The sequence below is a fragment of the Nesoenas mayeri genome, assembly GCF_963082525.1.
Source record: "Nesoenas mayeri genome assembly, chromosome: 1".
Taxonomy (NCBI): domain Eukaryota; kingdom Metazoa; phylum Chordata; class Aves; order Columbiformes; family Columbidae; genus Nesoenas; species Nesoenas mayeri.
In genome coordinates this window covers 85,559,524-85,583,079 of record NC_137541.1, presented here as the reverse complement: position 1 = coordinate 85,583,079, position 23,556 = coordinate 85,559,524, and the positions used below count along the sequence as shown (strand labels likewise).

General features: G+C 45.9%; 1 protein-coding gene across 1 annotated transcript in view; it reads left to right on the top strand.

The window, feature by feature from the left end:
• LOC308042187 (rap1 GTPase-activating protein 1-like) overlaps window positions 1–23,556 on the top strand; it is a gene marked incomplete at both ends in the record, with an annotated part of 56,410 nt that overhangs the window by 9,676 nt on the left and 23,178 nt on the right. The window contains 4 exons of the mRNA XM_080347377.1: window positions 17–120; window positions 2,344–2,457; window positions 7,210–7,336; window positions 7,419–7,521. Of these exons, the coding sequence (XP_080203503.1) occupies window positions 17–120; window positions 2,344–2,457; window positions 7,210–7,336; window positions 7,419–7,521 (448 nt within the window). The remainder of the gene's footprint in view (window positions 1–16; window positions 121–2,343; window positions 2,458–7,209; window positions 7,337–7,418; window positions 7,522–23,556) is intronic.

The window sequence follows — 23,556 nt, the reverse complement described above, 5'->3', positions numbered from 1 at the left end:
CTTTCCTTTTTTCTAGTCTTTTGCCTTGCCTGGTAGGAGCCCCTCACGTACTCGAGCTAGCTGGTTCCATGGGCGACGGAGTAGTGCCATTGGCATTGAGAACATACGGGAGGAAAAGAGGTATGAGCCGTGGGAAGATGAGACAAAGACAGAAAAAAAAAAAAAAAACATAGAAGGAGATGAGAAAGGGGAGATAGAAAGGCATGTATAAGGACAGAAAGGTAATTGACAGGAATGAGTATGGAAATGGAAATGGTTGGAATGGGAAGAAAAGCCTCATTATGAGTTAATGGAGAAATGGACAATTGACAGAAACAAACAAAACAAAAAGGGCTCTTTGTAAAGGAGAATAATCAATATGAGTGGAAGAAGGGAGGAAATGGGTGGAGGAACATAGTAATGTCACTCTTAAATATTGTGCAATATGTTCCAGGACTCCTGGTTCTCCTGTTCTGTATTCATCACTTTCAGATAACAATCAGATTAAAGGCTTCTATTTGGCAAGGGAGAATTGGGTGCTTGGTTGTTTGTTTGGTTTTGTGTCAAAAAGTTCAAATAGACAAAACTTCTGATACCTTGAAAAAAAAGGATTTTTTAAAAAAAGCTTTAAGTCAAAACAAATTAGATGGTGTGAGAAATACTTAAAGGGTAACATACAGGTTCAAGGAGTGATTTGGCATATTTGACAGAATTTTAACCATTCAAAAGTTGTCTGTTGGTCACAAGAGATTTAGTTAAATCAAATTTGTCTCAGTTCTTGCTGAGGCTCCTTTTCAAGATTATACAGAGTTTCAGAAGTCACATGAGTGCTCTGCATCTAATATACATTTTTTCCAGGTGCAAGAATTCCGGAGGACAGCTTACAGACTCAGCGTAAAAGGGGGAAAAAAGCTATCTTTAATGTGGAAAATAGTGATTTCACAACAGGAAGAATTACTACATTTTCCCTTCTAGGTATTCCCTTGGACCTTTCTTTAATGAGATGCCTAGGACCTAATCTGAATAAAAATAGTATAGAATACAGTATAGAACCTTCTTTGAGAAAAATTAAATCTGAGACAACTTCCATGTAACAGTCTAAGCCAACACAGTAGCCATAGCTCCTCACTACTTTGAATAGTTTTGTACCTTATGCAGCTGCACCTGCCAACCCATTACATTGTGTACAACATTATTCACTATCCCCTTAAAAGATCTGTAAAAGTTTTCTACAATAAGGAAAATCCCTAGATTTCTTTTCTTTCTGTTTTGTTTTTGTTTGGTTGGTTTTTGTTTTGGTTTGGTTTTTCCCCTGGCCTTTGCTAGGAGGGAATTGGTAAGTTATTTGGTTTATTTAGCTTTCCTTTTGTTTATTTGTAATCGTATTATAGATATGAGGAACAGTGAGCCTTATCTTGTGTTCTGTGAAAAACTATTTGGTTGATTCTTGAAGGTGCAGTTTAACCAGCAACTGGTCTGTTCTAATGGTTCAATGCCACTGAAAAGCAGTCCCACTAACTCTTTCAACTACCCAATCCTGTCCTATTCCTTGTGATGGCTCAGATGTTCAGTGAACTCTTCATGGAACTGATTCAGCCCATTAATCTAATAGAAAAAGTATCAACTTTCACTGGATTGTCTGCCAGGTTCTGCCATGAACTGGTTCATGGATGAGTCTGATGGGTACCTGGGCTGATGGGAAGTACACTCAGCAAGAATGGGGGAGACTGGAGCAGTCTCTCTGGCAGAAGAGAGATTAACACACTGTGTGTGACTTCACCCTGAAGCTGTAGTTTAATGGTATGCAGGCTCTGACAGCAGAGCTGACCCAGGAGGAACTTTGTGAGCTCCATCACTGAAGCAACAAAACTCACTCAAAAAAACCCTGAGTTTTCCAATCCTTAATTAAACATACCCCACTTTTCAGTTACTTACACAGACAGCTTGCTTCAGAAGTATCTTGACAAGTACTAGTAGCAACAAAACTATTGTAACCCTCCTGAAACAGAAATTTGCTGGATCCTTTTTCTTTGTGCAATAAATACATTAACTCTCTAATCAATCCTAAAACTTTCTAAGACCAATGAAATGGGGAGGGTAGAAGAAAAAGAGGAAGAATTAAAAGAGAGTACAGAAATTAATTTTAACTTTTATATCAATTCAAAAGGAGCTTAAAGCTGGCCATTTCTAATATATTGCCCTCAACAGGTCACATGTGAGGAACCTACTCTTCTCAACACAACTGTACTTTCATGTGTATATGAAAGATCCAGCTTTGTAATTGTGGCTGGTAAGAAAGTGTTAGAATAGATAGTAGTTAACTCTGACCATGGGGTACAGCTGGTTTCTATTTTTTCCCAACAGAGGCACTGCAGAGAGGATACGGAAGGTGCTGAACAGTCCAGGAACTTTCTTTGACCTGAAGTCTGATGGATCCTCCAGTCCCAGCTCTCCAGAATTCCCCAGGAGGATAAGCAAGTGAGTTGAAAATAATTTTAGTATTTGAAATACACTCAGTGTGTCTGGTATTGACTTAAGCATGGTGCATGTCTTGCTCTCTTGGAGGATTTACTAAGATTGCCCACACCAGGCATTGCAGTATCTTAAAAGTTGTATGTCTGGCCATGGAACAGTAATTCAAGCATGCAAGTAAGTAAGTCAGCTTTCTTAAACAGCCAGTGAATAAAGATTGAACCATTTAAAGGTGATTTGGCTGTATCTTTACTGTAATATTAGTTTGCATCCAACAGGATACACAAAGCCCTAGCAGTTCAGTTGTCCATGCTTACTCATGTATTTTTTTCCTCTGTAGTTTGCTCTGGGTTGATTTTGGAGCTTCATGGAGAAGCTTGGACAAGGGTTTGATGGAATGTTGAGTTGTGTTCAAGTTCTGCCCCTTCAAGCAGGATTCACGCTGCTGCTCCAAACCAGTCTGAACTACTAGTCTGTTTTCAGTCCCCCCAAAGTGTTACAGTGGGGTCTCATGTGTTGCACCTAAGTTTCATCGCTAAAGTACGCCATACCATACCTAGTGTACTCCTGCAAAATACTTCACGTGGTAGTCTGCAAAATAGTTCTTCAGTTTCTGGTGGTCAAAAACTATATAAAAATGTACTTTCCTGGTAGTGCATCTTTGCTGTTGCTAAGCTGCATTATGCTGGGATGTGATCCTATCTAGGATACTTCAGGACTTAATGGAAACTATACATTTACATTTACAAGATTCCAGAGCAGCCTGTCTCTAAATCCAGGACTGCAGCTGACTTTCTGGAACAGCTTGCCACACCTGATTTTTTTCATGAGAACTTGGATGAGACCTGTGGCAAAAAGGGCACTGAGTACTTTGTAGTAAGGCATGTCCCTTTCTCAGGACTGGGGCTGCTCTAGGAAACTTTCGGGAAATGCTCTAGAGCCAGGCCTCTGTGTTGCTCCAGGTGCCAAGTCTGATAAGGAAGGGCCTTCCTTCCAGGTAGATCCAAAGCTCCATAAGAATTGCAGGCTGGTGACTATCTGCAGTAGTTCAGCTGTGCGACTACCCAAAATGTTGTCACAGCCAAGGTGCAGAGTTCTGGTAAATATGTTTTTGTGATACTAGTTTTTGGTTTAGGTGGGTGTCCAAAATTTTGGTGGAGGATGAGAGCACAGCTAGGAGATATAGACCATTTAAGATGCTAGCTCTAGCAGCAAAGGATAAGAGAGAATGCAGGACATGGAATCACTGATTGGTCAGCAACTCCTTCCAGCCTTACCACATTATTCTACCTCCCCATCCTCATACTGCCTGGGACCTTGTTAATGAATTAGAGGTTCACACGTGAAGGACTCTTGCTCTGATTAGGCAGATGAAGTAACCTTGCATAATCAGCAAGAATTCTGCCTAGTAAGAAAACATCTCATAATTTGGTTAGTTCTGGTTAGCATACTGTAGAATGTGTGCATGTCCTGGAAGAAAATGATGAAGCTTTCTTGACATCTGTTCCTGATTTCTACATTTGATGGCGGGCTTCATCCACTTCCCAGCCCCCAGTGTCTATTCATCAGCTGAGGTGAACCAGATGCAATGGCTGTTTCAAATTGATATGACATGCTTTCAGAGAGCAAACATACCATGGGATTTCACTGACAATACTTGCATGAATATTGTTTATGCACATGAGGCATGACCTGTACGATTTGGCAGTCTATTTCTGTCACCAGGATTCTCTCTGAGCATCTTTTTCCAGTCCTGGATCCAAAACCACTTGTACAATCACCAGAAGAAGTCTTTTCACAGTTGTGGTAGTTTAGCTCTTTCCTGGACAGTTTGTTTACAAGGTGGGATGTAACATGGAGTTTAGTACAACTGGTGATTAGCCAGAGTTAGAGTTGTAATTTCAGAGTTAGGGACCAGCCCATGTACAAGTCATAGCTTCTGCATCATAGCTGGGACAGGGAATCAAGGACATGGAATTCCACCACATAGAGCGCACTATTTTCGCCAAAACAGTATTAGCACATTATTGCAGTAACAGTCTAGGAGTTTAATTCTAACAGGCTATCTCAAAGATAGTTCTACTGAAATAGTATTGTTCATTAATTGTGAAGCCACAAATCAGGATTGTGATATAGGCATATTTCTAATGCAAAAAGAGTTCCAGCTGGTTCTAGAGCAATTTCTGCAGCCCATATTAAAAATGTCATCCCTGGCAGTATGTCAATCAATCCGCTCCTGGTTCTCCCCAGGGAGTAGTGTCACAGGAAATTTCTCTGTCACAAAAATGTTCAGCATGTTGCTGCTGGTCTTAAATAATAATTACAGATTCTAGACCGAATCAAACCCTTAGTCCATGTTGTGCTAAAACCAAGCTGGAAATAATGTAAAGGGAACACAGATTAATTCTTTTACAGTAGCGCTCTCTTTCCTCACATGCTGATTGCCAACACACCATTCTGCAGTGATTAGCTTGCAGTCCATGAAACTGCATTGTTCAGTTGGGCTTCTCTACCACGTGCAGGGACAATTACCCTTAGTTTTTCTGCTTTACTGTCCAGGTAGGCTTCCAAATAATCCTTCTTCCCATGGGACAGACTTAAAAGAATGAACCCCGCCTAAGTAACCACATAGCAAACCTCCTCAGGATCAGATGGCTTTCTGGGTTGCATCTGAAAAATCAAGCACTGTACTGTGTACACCCAAATCCTAGGAAAAGTTTTTTTGTGTTTTCCATCCTTAGACTCATCTGAGTAGGGACATGAAGCCAATCAAGCGCGGACCAGATGCTTCTCTGTCATTGGTTACCTACTGAAGATACTGGCAAGACTTTTGGGGTGAAATGAGAGCCTTGGCTAAGAGGAGCATGAACTTACTTAGAGGACCTCAAGGACTGTGGAGAGACCAAGTGGCACCATGTAATGCTCCACTGGCAGTTCCAGGAGCAGGAGTCCTGGGAAAGGGACGTGTCCAGATAACTTCTATTGGAGCATTTTGGCTCTAGCCCATTCCCATTGCCCAGTTAGCAGCCATTGAAACAGCCTCTACTAGTGATGAGGGAAAGAGGCTGCTGCTGAGTGCCTCTCCTTCTCTTCCCCTCCCCTCTTCTCAGATGAGCCAGAAGAGAACAGCTTCGCCTGCAGAAGGCAAGAGCAGACAAACATCTTTCCACCTCTGTCTCTACTGTCTTTGGATGACATAGGTCAGTAGGTGAGGATGGAGAAACCTGCTGAGGAAGGATGCTGAGAAGGAGATACTTTGTAAAAATCTGGGCTCTAACTCACTTAAATTCATGTTATTGATTTGCTCTGCCAATAGAGAAGCGTGTTGGTCTTCATTTCCTCCAAAATATATTTCCTAACCTCCTGAGGAAATACCTTTGGCCTATATTGGCCCTGTCTTTACTGTTCTCCCTGTTGCATGCTGGCATGTGATATGCCTGGGACTTTAGGTTTCATTACTGCTTGTAGGTCAAGACTGGCCACATTTTGCAGTGTTTCTGAAGGAATAAACATATTTAGTATCTTGAAGGTGTCTTATCTTTCTTGCCTCTCCTAGCTTTTTTGGGTTTCTTAACATTTTTAAGCACTCATCTCTCTCTTATTGGCTGATCTCTTCTGCAGGCAGTGAGTATTTCACCATAAATGTTAGGTTTACATGCACAGTGCACCTTCCACCATGTGAGCTTATCAGCCTCATGAACTGCTCTTTCTCCTAGATGACTGTAAGCAGTGGATCCCAAATTCTGAGCTGGGAGAAGCTGACCTAAAGGGTCCTTTTTGACAGATATGAAACATGGTATATATCATGGCTATCTCAGTGACCATGACATTTGAGAGAGTGGCAGTCAAGTGATCCAATAGATTTTGCTTTGAATGTTCCTATTGTAATGGCCCTGTGGGAGCTAAAAGTCTAGTGGGATGGACCTACAGGAGCCTGGCTACTGGCAGCTGTGCACATACAAAATCACCAGGAAGGGCATCCTCACCTAGGTATGTTCCTATCTGTAAGCAGGAGGACCTTTCTGACATGTCTGTGCAAGAGCTTGACACTCAATCCTAATGGCTTGGCACTGAGACATCCTAAAATAATGCAGATCTCAGTAATTTGTTTGTGCCTTCCCATTGCTTCCTTGAATTTTCTTAGTTAATAATTCTATAATACTGGTTAATGTCTCTAAGTTTTCCTTACTCCTCCTGTTAAAACTGTCTGGAAACATAGCAGTAACAATTCATAAGCTCTATGACATGAAAAGTGTGCTTTTATAGCTTCCTTGTACTGTCTGGAATTTCACCAGACCAAACACAATAGGCTGAGAGTGGATGTGGGTGGCCGAGGCTGGGTAGTGCCTTGCCTTTATACTCAGTTTAACACCTCAACATGTTGTATTTAGGCTTCTAAAATCTCTAATCTCCAAAGTGAAGGCATCTGTTGATTTTAATGAATGTCTAGAGGTTAACAGTGCTTAAATGCAGGTGGTTTGACTCACTCTGCTTGAAGACACTTAGGTCTGTGACTTAAAAATTCAGTCTTGTCCTTTGATTATAGTTATCCAGCATGGAAACAAGAAGTGGTGTTTCTACTAAATGAAGTAGCAACTAGAAATTAAGGAATGCAAGCCAGTTCACCAGAATTGGAAAAACTAGCTGTGGATGAATAATTTCCTGTTGCTGACTACTATATGGTAAAGTTATGTCACAAAAAGTGCAAGCCTATGTGTAACAATAAGCCTGATAATGTTGAATGCTTACATTTCACAGAATGCTCAGGAGTCAGACTTCAGGATACTGCGTGATGCAGCCATTCTCACGTTCTTCATCCAGTGTAAGCAGTTGCTGTAGTAGTTTGAGGGAAAATGAAACATCTGAGGAAGAGGAGAATGACAGGGTGGGTGTATGAACTCTAACAGGCTACCCTCCCTGATTTTACCAAGTGCTTTATTAAAACACGTCTTCTTTGCCCTCTCCAGGAGCTGAGGTGCTCTCTTAAGGGCCTTCCAAAACAGGATTCAATGGTTCAGACTATGTGGCTGGATGACAGTGACTGCACACCCAGTACTTCCAGCTCACCAGGTAAAAAAGAAAGAAAGAAAAACAGAAAAAATCCTCTGGTTATGCTTCTAGACACATATGTGATGTTGAGCTACAATCATTTTGGAAAATCTTTCGTATGCCATCCTTGAGATTTGGGAAAGCATAGGTAGATAATAGGCTGAGAGAAATGGGAGAGAAGCCAGCATGCAAATCCTAATGGGGAATGGAGAATGGGAAGTGTGTTCCAGTAGCATGAATAAATATTGCTGTACACACTGCAGAAGGAGCTACAGTAGATTGCAAAGAATGAGTGTGTTCCTGTGTGAGTGTGTTCATGTGTTTCTATGGAGAACAAGCAAGAACAGAACAAGCAAGGGCTCAGTTAGCTTTAATTTTCTTAGGACAGTCTCAAGATGATATTCGAAAGAAATTACAGAAACTGGAGGGGGCACAATTACGAGATCTGGATGTTATGTTAGAAACAGCCTGGAAAGTTAATAATAAGAGAGAAAAGGAACAGTCAAGGCATTACCAGCAAGACCTGTTGTCCAAGGAGAAGGTGGGGGAGTAGGAACAGGAGTCCGAGGTAGATGAATTAGAAACGGTCAAGGGCGTGGTTTTTGGAATGTTCAGGGAATTCCTTTGGGACCTGTTGTAAAGCTTGGTTCAAATCAATGTGCTTATTGTAAGCAGCAAGGACACTGGAAAAACGAATGCCCAAACTGTCCCGGTTCCATGAGTTGGGTACCAAATGCAGTAGGAAATGCAGTACAAACTATGGTGCTGGGGGAGTATAGTAATGACAGCTGACTATATGAAAGCACAAAAATGGATACCCAGAATAAGGAGCCCTTAGTGACGGTACAAGTGGGAGACCAGGATGTGAGATTTTTTGTGGACACAGGGGCTACCTATTCTGTGCTAAATTCCTTACAGGGAACAGTAGGTCATAAAACAACAACGATTGTTGGTGCCACAGGGAAGGAAGAAGTACGGCCATTCCTACAACCCTTAGATTTGTGTTTTGGAGGAAAGGAATTAACCCACAAGTTCTTATATGTTCCAGACTGTCCAGTTTCCCTTTTAGGACGGGATTTATTGACCACATTGGATGCCGTAATAACATTTGAGGATGGAAACCTGGTAATGAAAATTCCAGAATCTAAGGTAGGACAAATTCTGTTATTAAAAGAAAACCTGGTAGTGAAAATACCACAAGCAGTGGAGGAGGCTGTGATGGACTGACATACCTGGGAAATCAAAACCAGCCCAGCCTGTAAAAGTGGAACTGAAGGAAGATGCCAAGCCAGTACAGTTGAGGCAGTACCCACTGAAACTAGAAGCTAGGTTGGGCATAGTACCTCTAATTGAAAAATTCTTGAAATATGGTATTCTAGAGGAATGTGAATCAGAATATAATACTCCAATTTTTCCAGTAAAGAAACCTGATGGTAGTTATCAATTAGTCCAAGATTTGCGGGCTGTAAACCAGATCACTAAGGACATTTATCCGGTAGTTGCAAATCCATATACCTTGTTAACATCTGTGAAAGAGAAATATAAATGGTTTACTGTACTTGATTTAAAAGATGCCTTCTTCTGCATACCCCTTGACCATGAAAGCAAAAATTCCCATTGCCTTTGAATGGGAAAATCCACACAATGGGAGGAAAACTCAATTAACCTGGACACGCCTTCCACAAGGGTTCAAGAATAGCCCAACCATCTTTGGAAATCAACTAGCCAAGGAACTCGAGGAATGGACTACAAAAGGTCATATCATGATCCCTCGACAATGGTATTTGTTGCTACAATATGTAGATGATATTCTGATTGCGACTATGGGAAAAAGGATAGAAGTGTTTGTATCCCATATGGTGACAACAGTATTGGAACAAAAGGGGGGCCATTGGCTTTCCTCAAGCAGAATGATGAAATACCAGGTAATTCTGACAGAACAAGATGATGTTGTTCTAAAAATTACTAACCTAATGAATCCTGCGGAGTTTTTGGGTGCAGGTACTGAAGAAGGAGATCTGGAACATGATTGTGTGGAAGTCATCGAATACACCCATGCAAGTCGTCCTGATTTGAGAGACACCCCGCTGGCAGAAACTGACTGGGAACTCTTTACTGATGGCAGTAGCTTTGTGGAAAGTGGAGTACGGTATGCAGGATATGCGATCACTACTGTCAAGACAGTAATTGAGGCCAAATCCTTACCACCAAACACCTCAGCACAAAAAGCGGAATTAATCGCCTTGACTAGGGCATTGGAACTCAGTGAGAACAAGAAAGGTAACATATGGACTGACTCAAAATATGCTTTCGGAGTTGTTCATGTGCATGGAGCCTTTGGAAAGAGTGGGGACTGCTCTCTTCACACGGAACAAACATTAAATACCAGAAGGAAATACTGAACTTGATTAATGCCATTCAGAAACCATCACAAGTTGCTATAATGCACTGTAAAGCTCATCAAAGTGGAACATTGAAAATTATTGGGGGAAATCAGCTTGCTGATCAAACAGCTCGGTCGGTGGCACGGCAAGTGAGAACAATGGTGGGTCTTGTCTCCCAGAAGGTAAGAGCAATTGATTTATTACCTTCAGAGCCACCTAAATATTCCATAGAAGATGAAAAACTTGTAAGTCTAGTAAGAGCCAGCAAGAATAATTCTGGGTGGTATGTAACCACCAATGGACAAGTTGTGGTGCCAAGCACTATTATGAGAGGAATACTTCAGACAGAACACCAGGAGTGTCACTGGGGTGCAGAAGCATTGGTAACTTATCTAAGGAAACAAATTATCTCGGTCCAGATGTTAACAATGGCAAAGTCTATTACAGCTAAGTGTGAAATTTGCTTGAAAAATAATCCTCTAGTAAAAAGAAAAATAGAAATGGGGAAAATTAAGACAGGCATGCAACCCGGGGATTATTGGCAAATAGATTACACGGAACTCCCCAGAACTCGTGGATATAGATATCTACTCGTTGTGGTGTATACCTTTTCTGGATGGCCAGAAGCCTTCCCTTGTCACACCAACCAAGCAAAAGAAACTGTGAAATGGTTATTAAAAGAAATAATCCCTAGATTTGGGGTACCAATAGGAATATCATCCGATAGGGGGCCCCATTTTGTGGCACAACTGATAAAGGAGGTTAGCAGATGTTTAGGGATTCATTGGCATCTGCATACTCCCGGGAGGTTTTCTCGGTAAGGACCAGCTGATTGTTTCCAGGGTTTAAGGTGTTTAGGTGCAGAGGGTTCTGTTTCCGAAGGTGCAAGACACGGCACATCCAATTCTAAAGCGTTACTGCTACTGTTTTCTATAGCCATACACGTGCCCTCCGGTGGCCACTGTACTTCACTAGGCAGGTCATATTCAGGCCACCGGCGAGTACAATATTCAGTTAATTTCTTTTTACTCATTGATTGTCCGAATCCACCCTCCTTCCAATGTTTCAACAGGCAATCTAATGGTGACATCTTTGTATTGCACGTATCAACACAGAAGGATATAGATAACTAACGCAGAAAGATAACATAGGTAACTTTACCAGAACAACAGTAAACACGGATCAAATCACCAGTTTCAACAGTAAATACAGATTAAATCACCAGAACTACAGACCAGGTGCTGAGCAGCACTAATAACCAGACCAGGTGCGCACAAATTACCAAACCAGACCAGGTGCCGAGCCTGCGGCACAAATAACCAGACCAGACCAGATGCCGAGCCCGCAGAGGTTTCCCTCTGGCTGACGGACGGCTGCCTAGGCAATACCCCGGGAGCTCCCTGCCCAACTGAGCGTGGCTTTCGCTGCGTCTGACCGGCAGGCTACCAGATGCCTGACCAGCAGGCTACCAGACCAGGGGTGTTTGTCACACACACAGTGTCCAGTCAGGTTTGTGACACACACGCTGTTCATTGGGGCTTGTTCCAGACTCAGGGTCCAATGGTTTATGTGACACACACACTGTTTAATGGTGGTTGTGACACACGCACTATCCAATTTGAGAAATACACACTGTCTATGGGGTTTGTGACATACACGCTGTCCAAAGGGGTTTGTGACACACACACTCTCCAATGGGGCTTGTGACTGACAAACTTTTCAATGATGTTTGTGACACACACCTTGTCCAGGGAGGGTTTTGACACACACAGTCCAGGGGGCTTTGTGACACACACACTGTCCAATGGGGTTTGTGATGCACATGCACTGTCCAACGGAGTAGAGTGGACACACACGTTGTCTAATGGGGTTTCTGACACACCAAATGTCCAATGAGGTTTGTGACAAACACACTGTCCAAATGGATTTGTGACACATGCACTGTCCAATAGGGTCTGTGACACACACAGTCTGTCTAATGGTGTTTGTGACTCACTGTCCACCTGGGTTAGTAACACACACGTTGTCCAATGGGATTTGTGACACACACACTGCCCAGGGCGGTTTATGATATACACGCTGTCCAGGGGCGTTTGTGATACACACGCTATCCAACATGTGTGTCACAAACTACTTTGGATAGTGTGTGTGTCACAAACACCATTGGACAGAGTGTGTGTCACAAATACCCCTGTACAGTGTGTGTCTCACGAACCCCTTTGAACAGCTTTTTCAGATCCCACTATCAGGGAGTGCGAAAGGGAGATTGACTGGTGGAGTAACATCCTGACTTGCCAGTCGGAAAGGTCCCAGGGAGGTACCCCCCAAAAGGAGATGGACCTCCTGTCCTCTCGGACAGAGGCAGAAGTCCTGAGTCGGCCCCACCCTTGTTGCTGTCAGGCAGAGGTAGGGGACCTAAAAGACGACGAGGGTTGGAAGCGTGTTCCGGTTCGGCGTCACGGGCAGCCCTCCTCCCTGCCTGCTTTGTCTCCCCAGGTGCCCCTCTGTAATAGGTTTGAGGCCCTGGATCTTGAAGAAGAGGTAGGTGAGGAGGCGGTGCCATGCCTGCCTACAAGATCACATAGGAAGAGGTGGTTGACTCCACAACTTAAGACTGCCTCTGATAAGAAAGAAAGAAGGGTGATAGTAATAGGAAATTCCCTTCTGAAAGGAACAGAGGGCCCAGTATGCAGAGTTGATCCTCATCTTAGGGAAGTTTGTAGTCTACCTGGAGCCCGGATCAAGGATATCACTAGAAAGCTCCCCAAACTGGTGCACCCGACAGACTACTACCCGCTGCTGGTCTTCCAGACAGATGGGGAGGAAGCTGCTTCGTGTAGTCTGAGGGGAATGAAGAATGATTTCAAGGTCTTGGGAAGGATGGTGAAAGACTCAGGGGCTCAAGTGATCTTCTCTTCACTCCTTCCATCTTCAAGTGACGATGTGGGATGGAATAGGAAAATTCATTCTCTAAATGGTTGGCTCCAAGAGTGGTGCTATAGGCAGGGGTTTGGATTTTTTGATAATGGTTGGTTCTATAAGACACCAATCCGGACAGTGTCACGTGGGAAAGGTTTATCTCGTAGCGGCAGAAGAATGCTGGGACAGGAATTAGCTGGGCTCATTTGGAGAGCTTTAAAACTAGGCTGGAAGGGGGATGGGGTTGTAGCTGGGCTTGTCCCAGTGGGGCAGCATTCTAAAACTGATGAGGGCCGGGTGGCCTCCTATGCCCCTAGGGAGAAATGGGTGTGCTCCACTCGCTCCCTGAAATGCCTCTACACCAATGCGCGCAGCATGGCGAATAAACAGGAGGAGTTAGAATCCTATGTCCGGTCGGGAGATTATGATCTGGTGGCAATTACAGAAACATGGTGGGACAGTTCACATGACTGGAATGTGGTCATGGATGGCTATGCCCTTTTCAGAAAAGACAGGCCAGCCAGGCGTGGTGGTGGAGTTGCTCTCTATGTGAGAGAGCAACTACAATGTACTAAATTCTGCCCAGGAGTGGAGGATGAGCGAGTTGAGAGTGTATGGGTCAGGATCAAGGGGCAGGCTGGCAGGGGTGACACTGTTGTGGGTGTCTATTACAGGCCACCAGATCAGGCTGAGGAAGTTGATGAGGCCTTCTATGGGCAGCTGAGAGTGGCCTCACAGTCACAGGCCCTGGTTGTTTTGGGTGATTTTAACTTCCCTGATGTTTGCTGGAAGGACCATTCAGCCAGCCAGCCACAGTCCAGAAGGTTCCTCCAGTGCATTGATGATAACTTCCTCATGCAGATGGTGGAGGAGCCGACTAGGAGAGGTGCACTGCTGGACCTCATCCTCACTAACAAGGAGGGTCTGGTCGAAGCAGTAAAGGTTGGGGGCTGCCTGGGTTGCAGTGACCACGAGATGGTGGAGTTCAGCATCTTGTGTGGCAGGAACAGAATAGCAAGTAGAATTGCAACCCTGGACTTTAGCAGGGCTAACTTTGGCCTTTTCAAGCAATTGCTGGGGGAAATCCCATGGGCAAGACTGCTTGAAGAAAAAGGGGCCCAAGAGAGCTGGATTGCATTCAGAGATTGCTTCTTCCACGCTCGGGATCAGAGCATCCCCACACGTAGGAAGTCAAGGAAGGGTGCCAGGAGGCCTGCATGGTTGAATAGGGAATCTGTTGGGTATGCTCAAGCAGAAGAGGAGAGTTTACAGGTCATGGAAGCAGGGGCTGGCCACTTGGGAAGAATATAAGGCTGCTGTTAGAGGATGTAGGAAGGCAGCTAGGATAGCCAAGGCCTCCTTAGAATTACAGCTGGCGAGAGGTGTCAAGGACAGCAAAAAGAACTTTTTCAAATACATAGCGGATAAAACTAATACCAGAGGCAATGTAGGCCCACTGAGGAATGGGGTGGGTGCCCTGGTGGCGGAAGATACAGAGAAAGCAGAATTACTGAATGCCTTCTTTGTCTCTGTCTACTCTGCCGGAGGCTGTCCTGGGGAGCCCTGTACCCCTGAGACCCCGGATGAAGCCAGGTCCATGGAGGAGTTTGCTTTAGTTGATGAGGACTGGGTTAAGGAGCAATTAAATAGTCTGGACATCCATAAATCCATGGGTCCAGATGGGATGCATCCGCGGGTGCTGAGGGAGCTGGCTGAAGTCATTGCTGGACCGCTCTCCATCATCTTTGCCAAGTCTTGGGAAAGGGGAGAGGTGCCCGAGGAATGGAGGAAAGCAAATGTCACTCCAGTCTTCAAAAAGGGCAAGAAGGAGGACCCGGGTAATTATAGACCGGTCAGCCTCACCTCTGTCCCTGGGAAAGTAATGGAACAGCTTATCCTTGGTGCCATCTCAAGGCATATCAAGGATAAGAGGGTTATTAGGGGCAGTCAGCATGGCTTTACCAAGGGTAGGTCATGCTTGACCAACCTCATAGACTTTTATGAGAATGTAACAAGGTGGATGGATGATGGCAGAGCCGTGGATGTGGTCTACCTTGACTTCAGTAAAGCCTTTGACACAGTCTCCCACAGCATCCCCACAGCTAAGTTGAGGAGGTGTGGTCTAGACAATAGAGTAGTGAGGTGGGCTACAAACTGGCTTAAGGAGAGAAGCCAGAGAGTGGTAGTCAATGGTGCGGAGTCTAGTTGGAGGCCAGTATCTAGTGGAGTGCCTCAGGGGTCAGTACTGGGGCCAATATTATTCAATATATTCATTAACGATTTAGACGAGGGAATAGAGTGTACTATCAGCAAGTTTGCTGATGACACTAAGCTGGGAGGAGTGGCTGACACGCCAGAAGGCTGTGCTGCCATCCAGCGAGACCTGGACAGGCTGGAGAGTTGAGCGGGGAATAACCTGATGAAATTTAACAAGGGAAAGTGTAGAGTCCTGCATCTGGGCAGGAACAACCCCAGGTTCCCGTATAGGTTGGGAAATTACATATTAGAGAGCAGTGTAGGGGAAAGGGACCTGAAGGTCCTGGTGGACAACAGGATGACCATGAGCCAGCACTGTGCCCTTGTGGCCAGGAAGGCCAATGGCATCCTGGGGTGTATTAGAAGGGGGGTGGTTAGTAGATCAAGAGAGGTCCTCCTTCCCCTCTACACTGCCCTGGTGAGACCACATCTGGAATATTGTGTCCAGTTCTGGGCCCCTCAGTTCAAGAAGGAAAGGGAACTGCTGGAGAGTGTCCAGCGTAGGGCAACCAAGATGATTAAGGGAATGGAGCACCTCCCTTATGAGGAAAGGCTGAGGGAGCTGGGTCTCTTTAGTTTGGAGAAGAGGAGACTGAGGGGTGTCACGGAATATTACCCCGAAGGACAACAGGGTCCAAAGCAGCCTTTTTTAAACTGGTGAAACAGGGTTTTAATATTCCAAAGTGACTTAAATACAGGTTCGAATATCAGCTGGAAACTTATTTAGGGGCGGCAACCACTACAGCAGGCGGTCCACAGAGTGCATGCACGTGGCTTCACTCAAAACAATGCCGGAGTCGCCCCTGAGTCCCGGAGAAGCACACACTTGCCCAAGCCTATCCGTAATTATTTTAAAGAGATAATTTAAAGTATGTGTGCAAACGTGCACAGAAAGTATGAATATACTCGCAATCCTGCGAGAAGTTTTACTCACGGTCGTGGCGGCGAGGCAAGCGGAGACTCCGTTCCGGGGAGCTGGGGGGGGGGCCGTGGCTCCTGGCGGCAGTGGCTAAGCTCGTTCTCTGAGAAAACTCCAACCCAAAAGGAAGTTTTCGACGAGTGTCCCGTTTTTTAAGAGCTTGACCTGACTGCAGTCATTCCTCCTATTCCCGGAAGCCCCCCAAAAACATCCCCCACCCTGGGTGTGGGCGCCCAGTGGCTTTTTGCCCCTAACGACTCTGGTATGGGTGCTCTGGGGCCAGACAAAGAAGTCATTAGGCCCATGGCAGCCAGGAGAGAGGGGGATGTGCCCACTCCTCCATACTGAAGGAGGGAGGGGGGAGAGTGGGGGGCAGAAGAGGGGGAGAGAGGCGAGGGGGGGTTGCATTCTGCCACAATCCCACCCTGTGACTACAGTCATGGTCAAGTCATAACTCCAGAGTGGTGTGACAGCCACCTCTTGCCTCCAAAGTAAAAGGGGACATTCCTGCCAGTGAGCCTTAATGTCCACTGTGGATCGCCATATCTCATGTGTTGACTTACCCCTGCCAAACAGTTATTAATCACAATATACAATAGAATCGAGGTAATTGCAACAATCAACAATTGCCCAAGGTAATTAATGAGTTCCAGCATCAGTCACAGTTCATTAGTGTTTCCATTCCTGTGACTGTCTTCCTTCTGAATGGCTTGCTGGTTTTAGCTAGATCCTTTTCCACCCCGTCATTGTTGGCGGTGTTTTCAAGGCATCTGGATGCTTTTCCATCCCTTGCTGGTGTTAGCTGGATCTTCTTCCACAACAGGAACAGAGATTTTGTAGAAGGAAAACCTACAGCAACACTCATCAGCTGTTTTAACCTGAGCATTTGGCTTACACAAGAGTAGCAGCTTTATTCTGCATTCCCCATCAGGCACTCGTGCACACACATTAAATCACACGCGCCCGGACACCCATAGGCCATGTGGGGTCCCCGGCTGCTGCAGCAATGGGGAGCTGGTGTAGCTAAAACTTCACACCAAACACACACAAGCAAACACCTTAAAACAACCACTGCAATGGGGGTTTAAGTTAAAAGGTTAAACTTCTGCTGTAACAAAACGGGCTGTATACAGCAAAATACACGTGCCTCTTTAACCCTCCAAAGCAATGGCTTATTATTATTATTTTGTGCAAATTTTAAAATCTTCAAATATGCATAAAAGCAATATCAACAACAAAAGTTGTTAAGTCTGCTAATACTGAAACTTCCGTAATGCAAAGGCACATGTCCAGGCCGAAGCAAAGGCTAGTGCCATGGTTCTGCTTGCTGCTGGTCAGAATCCTCTATTAGTCTCTTAATAGGAGACAGCTTGTTGTGGAGATACACGCATCTGTACTTCTCTTCCACCCTGTCATCTTCCTTTGCCCTGCAAGAAAACACAAAGAACAGACCTCGGTCCCTTTGGAACCGGGCTTTCATAGTCAACATGTTAGACTAGCTCAGAAGTTCTGAGCAGAAAATATCTCTTGGACCTTTTGTTTTAGGGGCAGGTCTTTATCGAGTTGCTGCCTGTTATTGACTCTTTATCAAAATCATTAATGACCTCCATAATGCCTCATTTAGCTGCAGTGGAGTGCCAGTAAATTTTTTTTGATAGCAAGTAATATTAGCAGCTACTTTTAGCAAGCAGCAGTGCTAAGGTACGTTGCCGGGTCCTAATGGGAGCTGCCTCTGAACCTCAGAGAGCACTGAGCCGGGGCGGGGTTGCTGGTCCCAAGCCGCGGCTTTTTTTTTTTTTTTTTTTTTTAACTTCAGTTTGCAAGCCGGGGTGGGGGGGGCGCTCCCGCCCGCAGCGAGTCGGGGTGGGGGGGCGGCCAGCCGGAAGGTGGTTGCCTGTCCGCGCTCGCGAGGCCGGGCCGCCCCGCCCCACACCACCAGGACATAGGGTCCAGGAACTGTAGCGGGCCGGGGGGAGATGTGCAGAGAGGCGACAGAAGTTTTACGGGGGGAAGTTTGCGTCCGTTATTCGGGTTATGCCCGTACTGGACATGCGTTTCTAGCAGCTCTCTCAGGCCGCTCCGTTTCATGCCGCCAGTCCCGGGGCAGTCGCCGGCACTCGCGGGGTGGGGCTTTGCTATGCCAGACCCTCCGAGTTGCCGGTATGGGGAGGGGGCCGTCTGGACACCACGGCTTTTTATTTGCCTTTCTTCAAGATCATTAACAACCTCCGTAGTGCCCCGTTTTGCTGCATTTAGCAGGGGGGGACGTGGGGTACCGGTTATTGTAGATGTGGGTGGAGCAGGAGCAAGTTGCAAGGGTGTAAAGGTAAATGGCAATATTTTAATACAGGCTACCTCTGCCCTGTGACTTCCAAAGCTCCAAATCTCCCCATTAGGTAAGCACCATCGTCTACCTGCCAAAATATCGAATCCCAATATGTTCGCTTTATAAGGACTCAGGGCAACTTCCACAGCCGTTGTCCGCTTTTTCCCAGGCAGCAAAAGGTGGATTCGAGCTAAAGGACATCTCTCTGCTACACCCGTTACCCCTACTATATTGATGGCCTTCCTTGATGGTTTAATCCCGAGTTTGTCAGCTTGCCCCCTGTTCAAAACACTGATTTGTGCGCCCGTGTCAATTAGAAATTTTACACTTATCCGCCTTGGGCCAACGGGGATATGTATGTATGGTTTTTTATCACTGGACCATTGGCAAGAGAATACAGAGCGGGTGGGGCGGTCCCGGTTCCCATCCGCCTTTACTAGTTTTTTGACTCCCTTTGTGAGGATGCGAAAGGGTTAGTGTTTCACTTGTCCTCGGGGGAGGGGGCGGTTGCCGGTGCCTTCTCTTTGTTCTCTGATCTTCCCTCTAAGTATTCCACTAGCTCCTGTAAATGCTCAGTGGAGAGCTTGTGCACCAGTTTTCAAGGCACGCCCAAAGCGGCTGCACGGTGCCAGAGGTCGCTCCGCTGCAAACTGCTACTCTGATTTGACTGGCAGCCAAAACGCTCCGGTTTCTGTGACGGGGGGGGGGGCCTGGTGGGGGAGGGTCCCTGAAGAGGCTCGGCTCGGCTCGTCTTCCGGACCGCCCGGCTTCTATACGGGCTGCCGCTCGGGTCTACCCACCCCATCTCGCGCCCATGTGTAACCACATTGTGTAAAATTTCCGCCCAGGTTAATACATGTTCAGGAGGACTTCGGGGATTTTGCTTACTGCGATCGATAGCCCCCTGAATTTTTTCCTTAAGGGATTGGACATATATTTTTAAGGCATCCGGTAATCCTTTAATAAGCAGCCAAAGGTGGACCGGATCCACCGGCGCCGCCATAGGGGGGGACTGCCGGCCTCTTTCATACATTGCTTGTATACAAGCCGCCTTTTGAACTCCCTCGGCAAGGTCCGATAAACCTTTTATAACAATTGCCACCGGCTCCCCACGTTCCCTGGGATCTATACCACCAGCCCAGTAAGCTACACGAGATGTGATGGACTGATCACCGTCTGGACCATCACTTAAAAATACCCCTGGGCCCCAGAAACCTGTGGCCTCGTCCTTACTCAATAATATTCTATCACCCCCAGTAAGTGAAACGCGCCAAAGATATTCAGTCTCTGTCTCGCCCGGCTTCCGTGAGAATCTAGTTTGTAAATCCCCTAGCTCCAGTCCTGAATATGGCGTGCTATGGGTAGCCATGCGTGGATTTCTGCCTCGTCCATCCGTATGTGTTTCAGTTCTAATAAGAGGACGCACGTTCTTAGTCTCTACCCCCCCCTCATCAGCGCTGTTTTCAGAGTCAGTATCTCTGTCGAGAAGCGGGGGGGCCGAGGAGCACGCCTGAGCTGGGGGGACGCTAGAGGAAGCTCTCATATTAATTAACAAAAACTCAAGTTTTTGTTCCAAAAAACCAAGTTTCTGTTCTAACAAGCCAAATCTCTTCTCTAAGTAATCCGATCGTATGCTTTGTCGCGAAAAGTCCTGTATTAGACAGTCAAACTGTTCGCTCTGCCGCGAGAGGTTTTGCTTTAAAAGGTCAAACTCTTTGCCTTGTCGCGAAAGGTCCTGCTTTAAGGAGTTAAACTGTTCGCTCTGCTGCGAAAAGTCCTGCTTTAAGGAGTCAAACTTTTCGCTTTGCTGCGAAAAGTCCTACTTTAAGGAGTCAAACTTTTCGCTTTGCTGCGAAAAGTCCTGCTTTAAGGAGTCAAACTTTTCGCTTTGCTGCGAAAGGTTTTGCTTTAAAGAGTCAAATTGTTTGGTTTGCCACAAAAGGTCCTGCTTTAAGGAGTCAAACTTTTCCCTTTGCCGCGAGAAGTTTTCCTCCATTCGATGCTTAAGTTTACACAGATCCTGTGCTACCTTTAAGCAAACACACAAACTGAAGCACATCGCGCACCATATAATGAAAAACCACGCCGCAAAATGCCAGGTTTCTGCAGAAATGTTACTCAACCCTCTAAAAAGTACCTCCATGTCTGATATCCTGCCGACTACGCCAAATTGTCACGGAATATTACCCCGAAGGACAACAGGGTCCAAAGCAGCCTTTTTTAAACTGGTGAAACAGGGTTTTAATATTCCAAAGTGACTTAAATACATGTTCGAATATCAGCTGGAAACTTATTTAGGGGCGGTAACCACTACAGCAGGCGGTCCACAGAGTGCATGCACGTGGCTTCACTCAAAACAATGCCGGAGTCGCCCCTGAGTCCCGGAGAAGCACACACTTGCCCAAGCCTATCCGTAATTATTTTAAAGAGATAATTTAAAGTATGTGTGCAAACGTGCACAGAAAGTATGAATATACTCGCAATCCTGCGAGAAGTTTTACTCACGGCCGTGGCGGCGAGGCAAGTGGAGACTCCGTTCCGGGGAGCTGGGGGGGGGGCCGTAGCTCCTGGCGGCAGTGGCTAAGCTCGTTCTCTGAGAAAACTCCAACCCAAAAGGAAGTTTTCGACGAGTGTCCCGTTTTTTAAGAGCTTGACCTGACTGCAGTCATTCCTCCTATTCCCGGAAGCCCCCCAAAAACATCCCCCACCCTGGGTGTGGGCGCCCAGTGGCTTTTTGCCCCTAACGACTCTGGTATGGGTGCTCTGGGGCCAGACAAAGAAGTCATTAGGCCCATGGCAGCCAGGAGAGAGGGGGATGTGCCCACTCCTCCATACTGAAGGAGGGAGGGGAGAGAGTGGGGGGCAGAAGAGGGGGAGAGAGGCGAGGGGGGGTTGCATTCTGCCACAAGGGGTGACCTTATTAATGTTTATAAATATATAAAGGGTGAGTGCCACGAGGATGGCAGGCTCTTCTCGGTGGCAAACAATAATAGGACAAGCGGTAATGGGATCAAGCTGGACCACAAGAGGTTCCACTTCAATTGGAGAAAAAAATTAAGGGTGATAGAGCACTGGAACAGGCTGCCTAGGGGGGTTGTGGAGTCTCCTTCTCTGAAGACATTCAAGACCCACCTGGACATGGTCCTGTGCGACCTCACCTAGGAATTCCTTTCTCCAGCAGGGGGATTGGACTAAATGATCTTTTGAGGTCCCTTCCAATCCCAAACATACTGACTAGGGCATTGGAACTCAGTGAGAACAAGAAAGGTAACATATGGACTGACTCAAAATATGCTTTCGGAGTTGTTCATGTGCATGGAGCCTTTGGAAAGAGTGGAGACTGCTCTCTTCACAAGGAACAAACATTAAATACCAGAAGGAAATACTGAACTTGATTAATGCCATTCAGAAACCATCACAAGTTGCTATAATGCACTGTAAAGCTCATCAAAGTGGAACATTGAAAATTATTGGGGGAAATCAGCTTGCTGATCAAACAGCTCGGTCGGTGGCACGGCAAGTGAGAACAATGGTGGGTCTTGTCTCCCAGAAGGTAAGAGCAATTGATTTATTACCTTCAGAGCCACCTAAATATTCCATAGAAGATGAAAAACTTGTAAGTCTAGTAAGAGCCAGCAAGAATAATTCTGGGTGGTATGTAACCACCAATGGACAAGTTGTGGTGCCAAGCACTATTATGAGAGGAATACTTCAGACAGAACACCAGGAGTGTCACTGGGGTGCAGAAGCATTGGTAACTTATCTAAGGAAACAAATTATCTCGGTCCAGATGTTAACAATGGCAAAGTCTATTACAGCTAAGTGTGAAATTTGCTTGAAAAATAATCCTCTAGTAAAAAGAAAAATAGAAATGGGGAAAATTAAGACAGGCATGCAACCCGGGGATTATTGGCAAATAGATTACACGGAACTCCCCAGAACTCGTGGATGTAGATATCTACTCGTTGTGGTGTATACCTTTTCTGGATGGCCAGAAGCCTTCCCTTGTCACACCAACCAAGCAAAAGAAACTGTGAAATGGTTATTAAAAGAAATAATCCCTAGATTTGGGGTACCAATAGGAATATCATCCGATAGGGGGCCCCATTTTGTGGCACAACTGATAAAGGAGGTTAGCAGATGTTTAGGGATTCATTGGCATCTGCATACTCCCGGGAGGTTTTCTCGGTAAGGACCAGCTGATTGTTTCCAGGGTTTAAGGTGTTTAGGTGCAGAGGGTTCTGTTTCCGAAGGTGCAAGACACGGCACATCCAATTCTAAAGCGTTACTGCTACTGTTTTCTATAGCCATACACGTGCCCTCCGGTGGCCACTGTACTTCACTAGGCAGGTCATATTCAGGCCACCGGCGAGTACAATATTCAGTTAATTTCTTTTTACTCATTGATTGTCCGAATCCACCCTCCTTCCAATGTTTCAACAGGCAATCTAATGGTGACATCTTTGTATTGCACGTATCAACACAGAAGGATATAGATAACTAACACAGAAAGATAACACAGGTAACTTTACCAGAACAACAGTAAACACGGATCAAATCACCAGTTTCAACAGTAAATACAGATTAAATCACCAGAACTACAGACCAGGTGCTGAGCAGCACTAATAACCAGACCAGGTGCGCACAAATTACCAAACCAGACCAGGTGCCGAGCCTGCGGCACAAATAACCAGACCAGACCAGATGCCGAGCCCGCAGAGGTTTCCCTCTGTCTGATGGACGGCTGCCTAGGCAATACCCCGGGAGCTCCCTGCCCAACCGAGCGTGGCTTTCGCTGCGTCTGACCGGCAGGCTACCAGATGCCTGATCAGCAGGCTACCAGACCAAAACCAGACCAGGTGGGTAGCCAATAATCCAGATAAAGCACCTTCTTACCAGTCAGAGGTCCGTCATGAGCAGCAGAGGGTCAGTCGCATCCGATGCACTCCCCAAGAATACCTCGGTGCTAGCCGGAGCAGGATCGAGACGTGACCCACCTCAGCAGCCCACGAGGTCTCACCTGGGTCGCCAAAATGTTAGCAATAAGGACACATAACCACAGGCGTAGTTATATGCGGTGCTTTATTTCAGCGCTGGGAAACCAGGGGTTCACACCCAAAGCTGACTTCCCTGCTCAGTTTAAGTTACACAGTAACACGCATACTGTCCAATGGGGTTTGTGAAATACACGCTGTCCAATAGTGGTTTTGACACACACGCTGTTCAATGGGGTTTCTTATACACACTCTGTC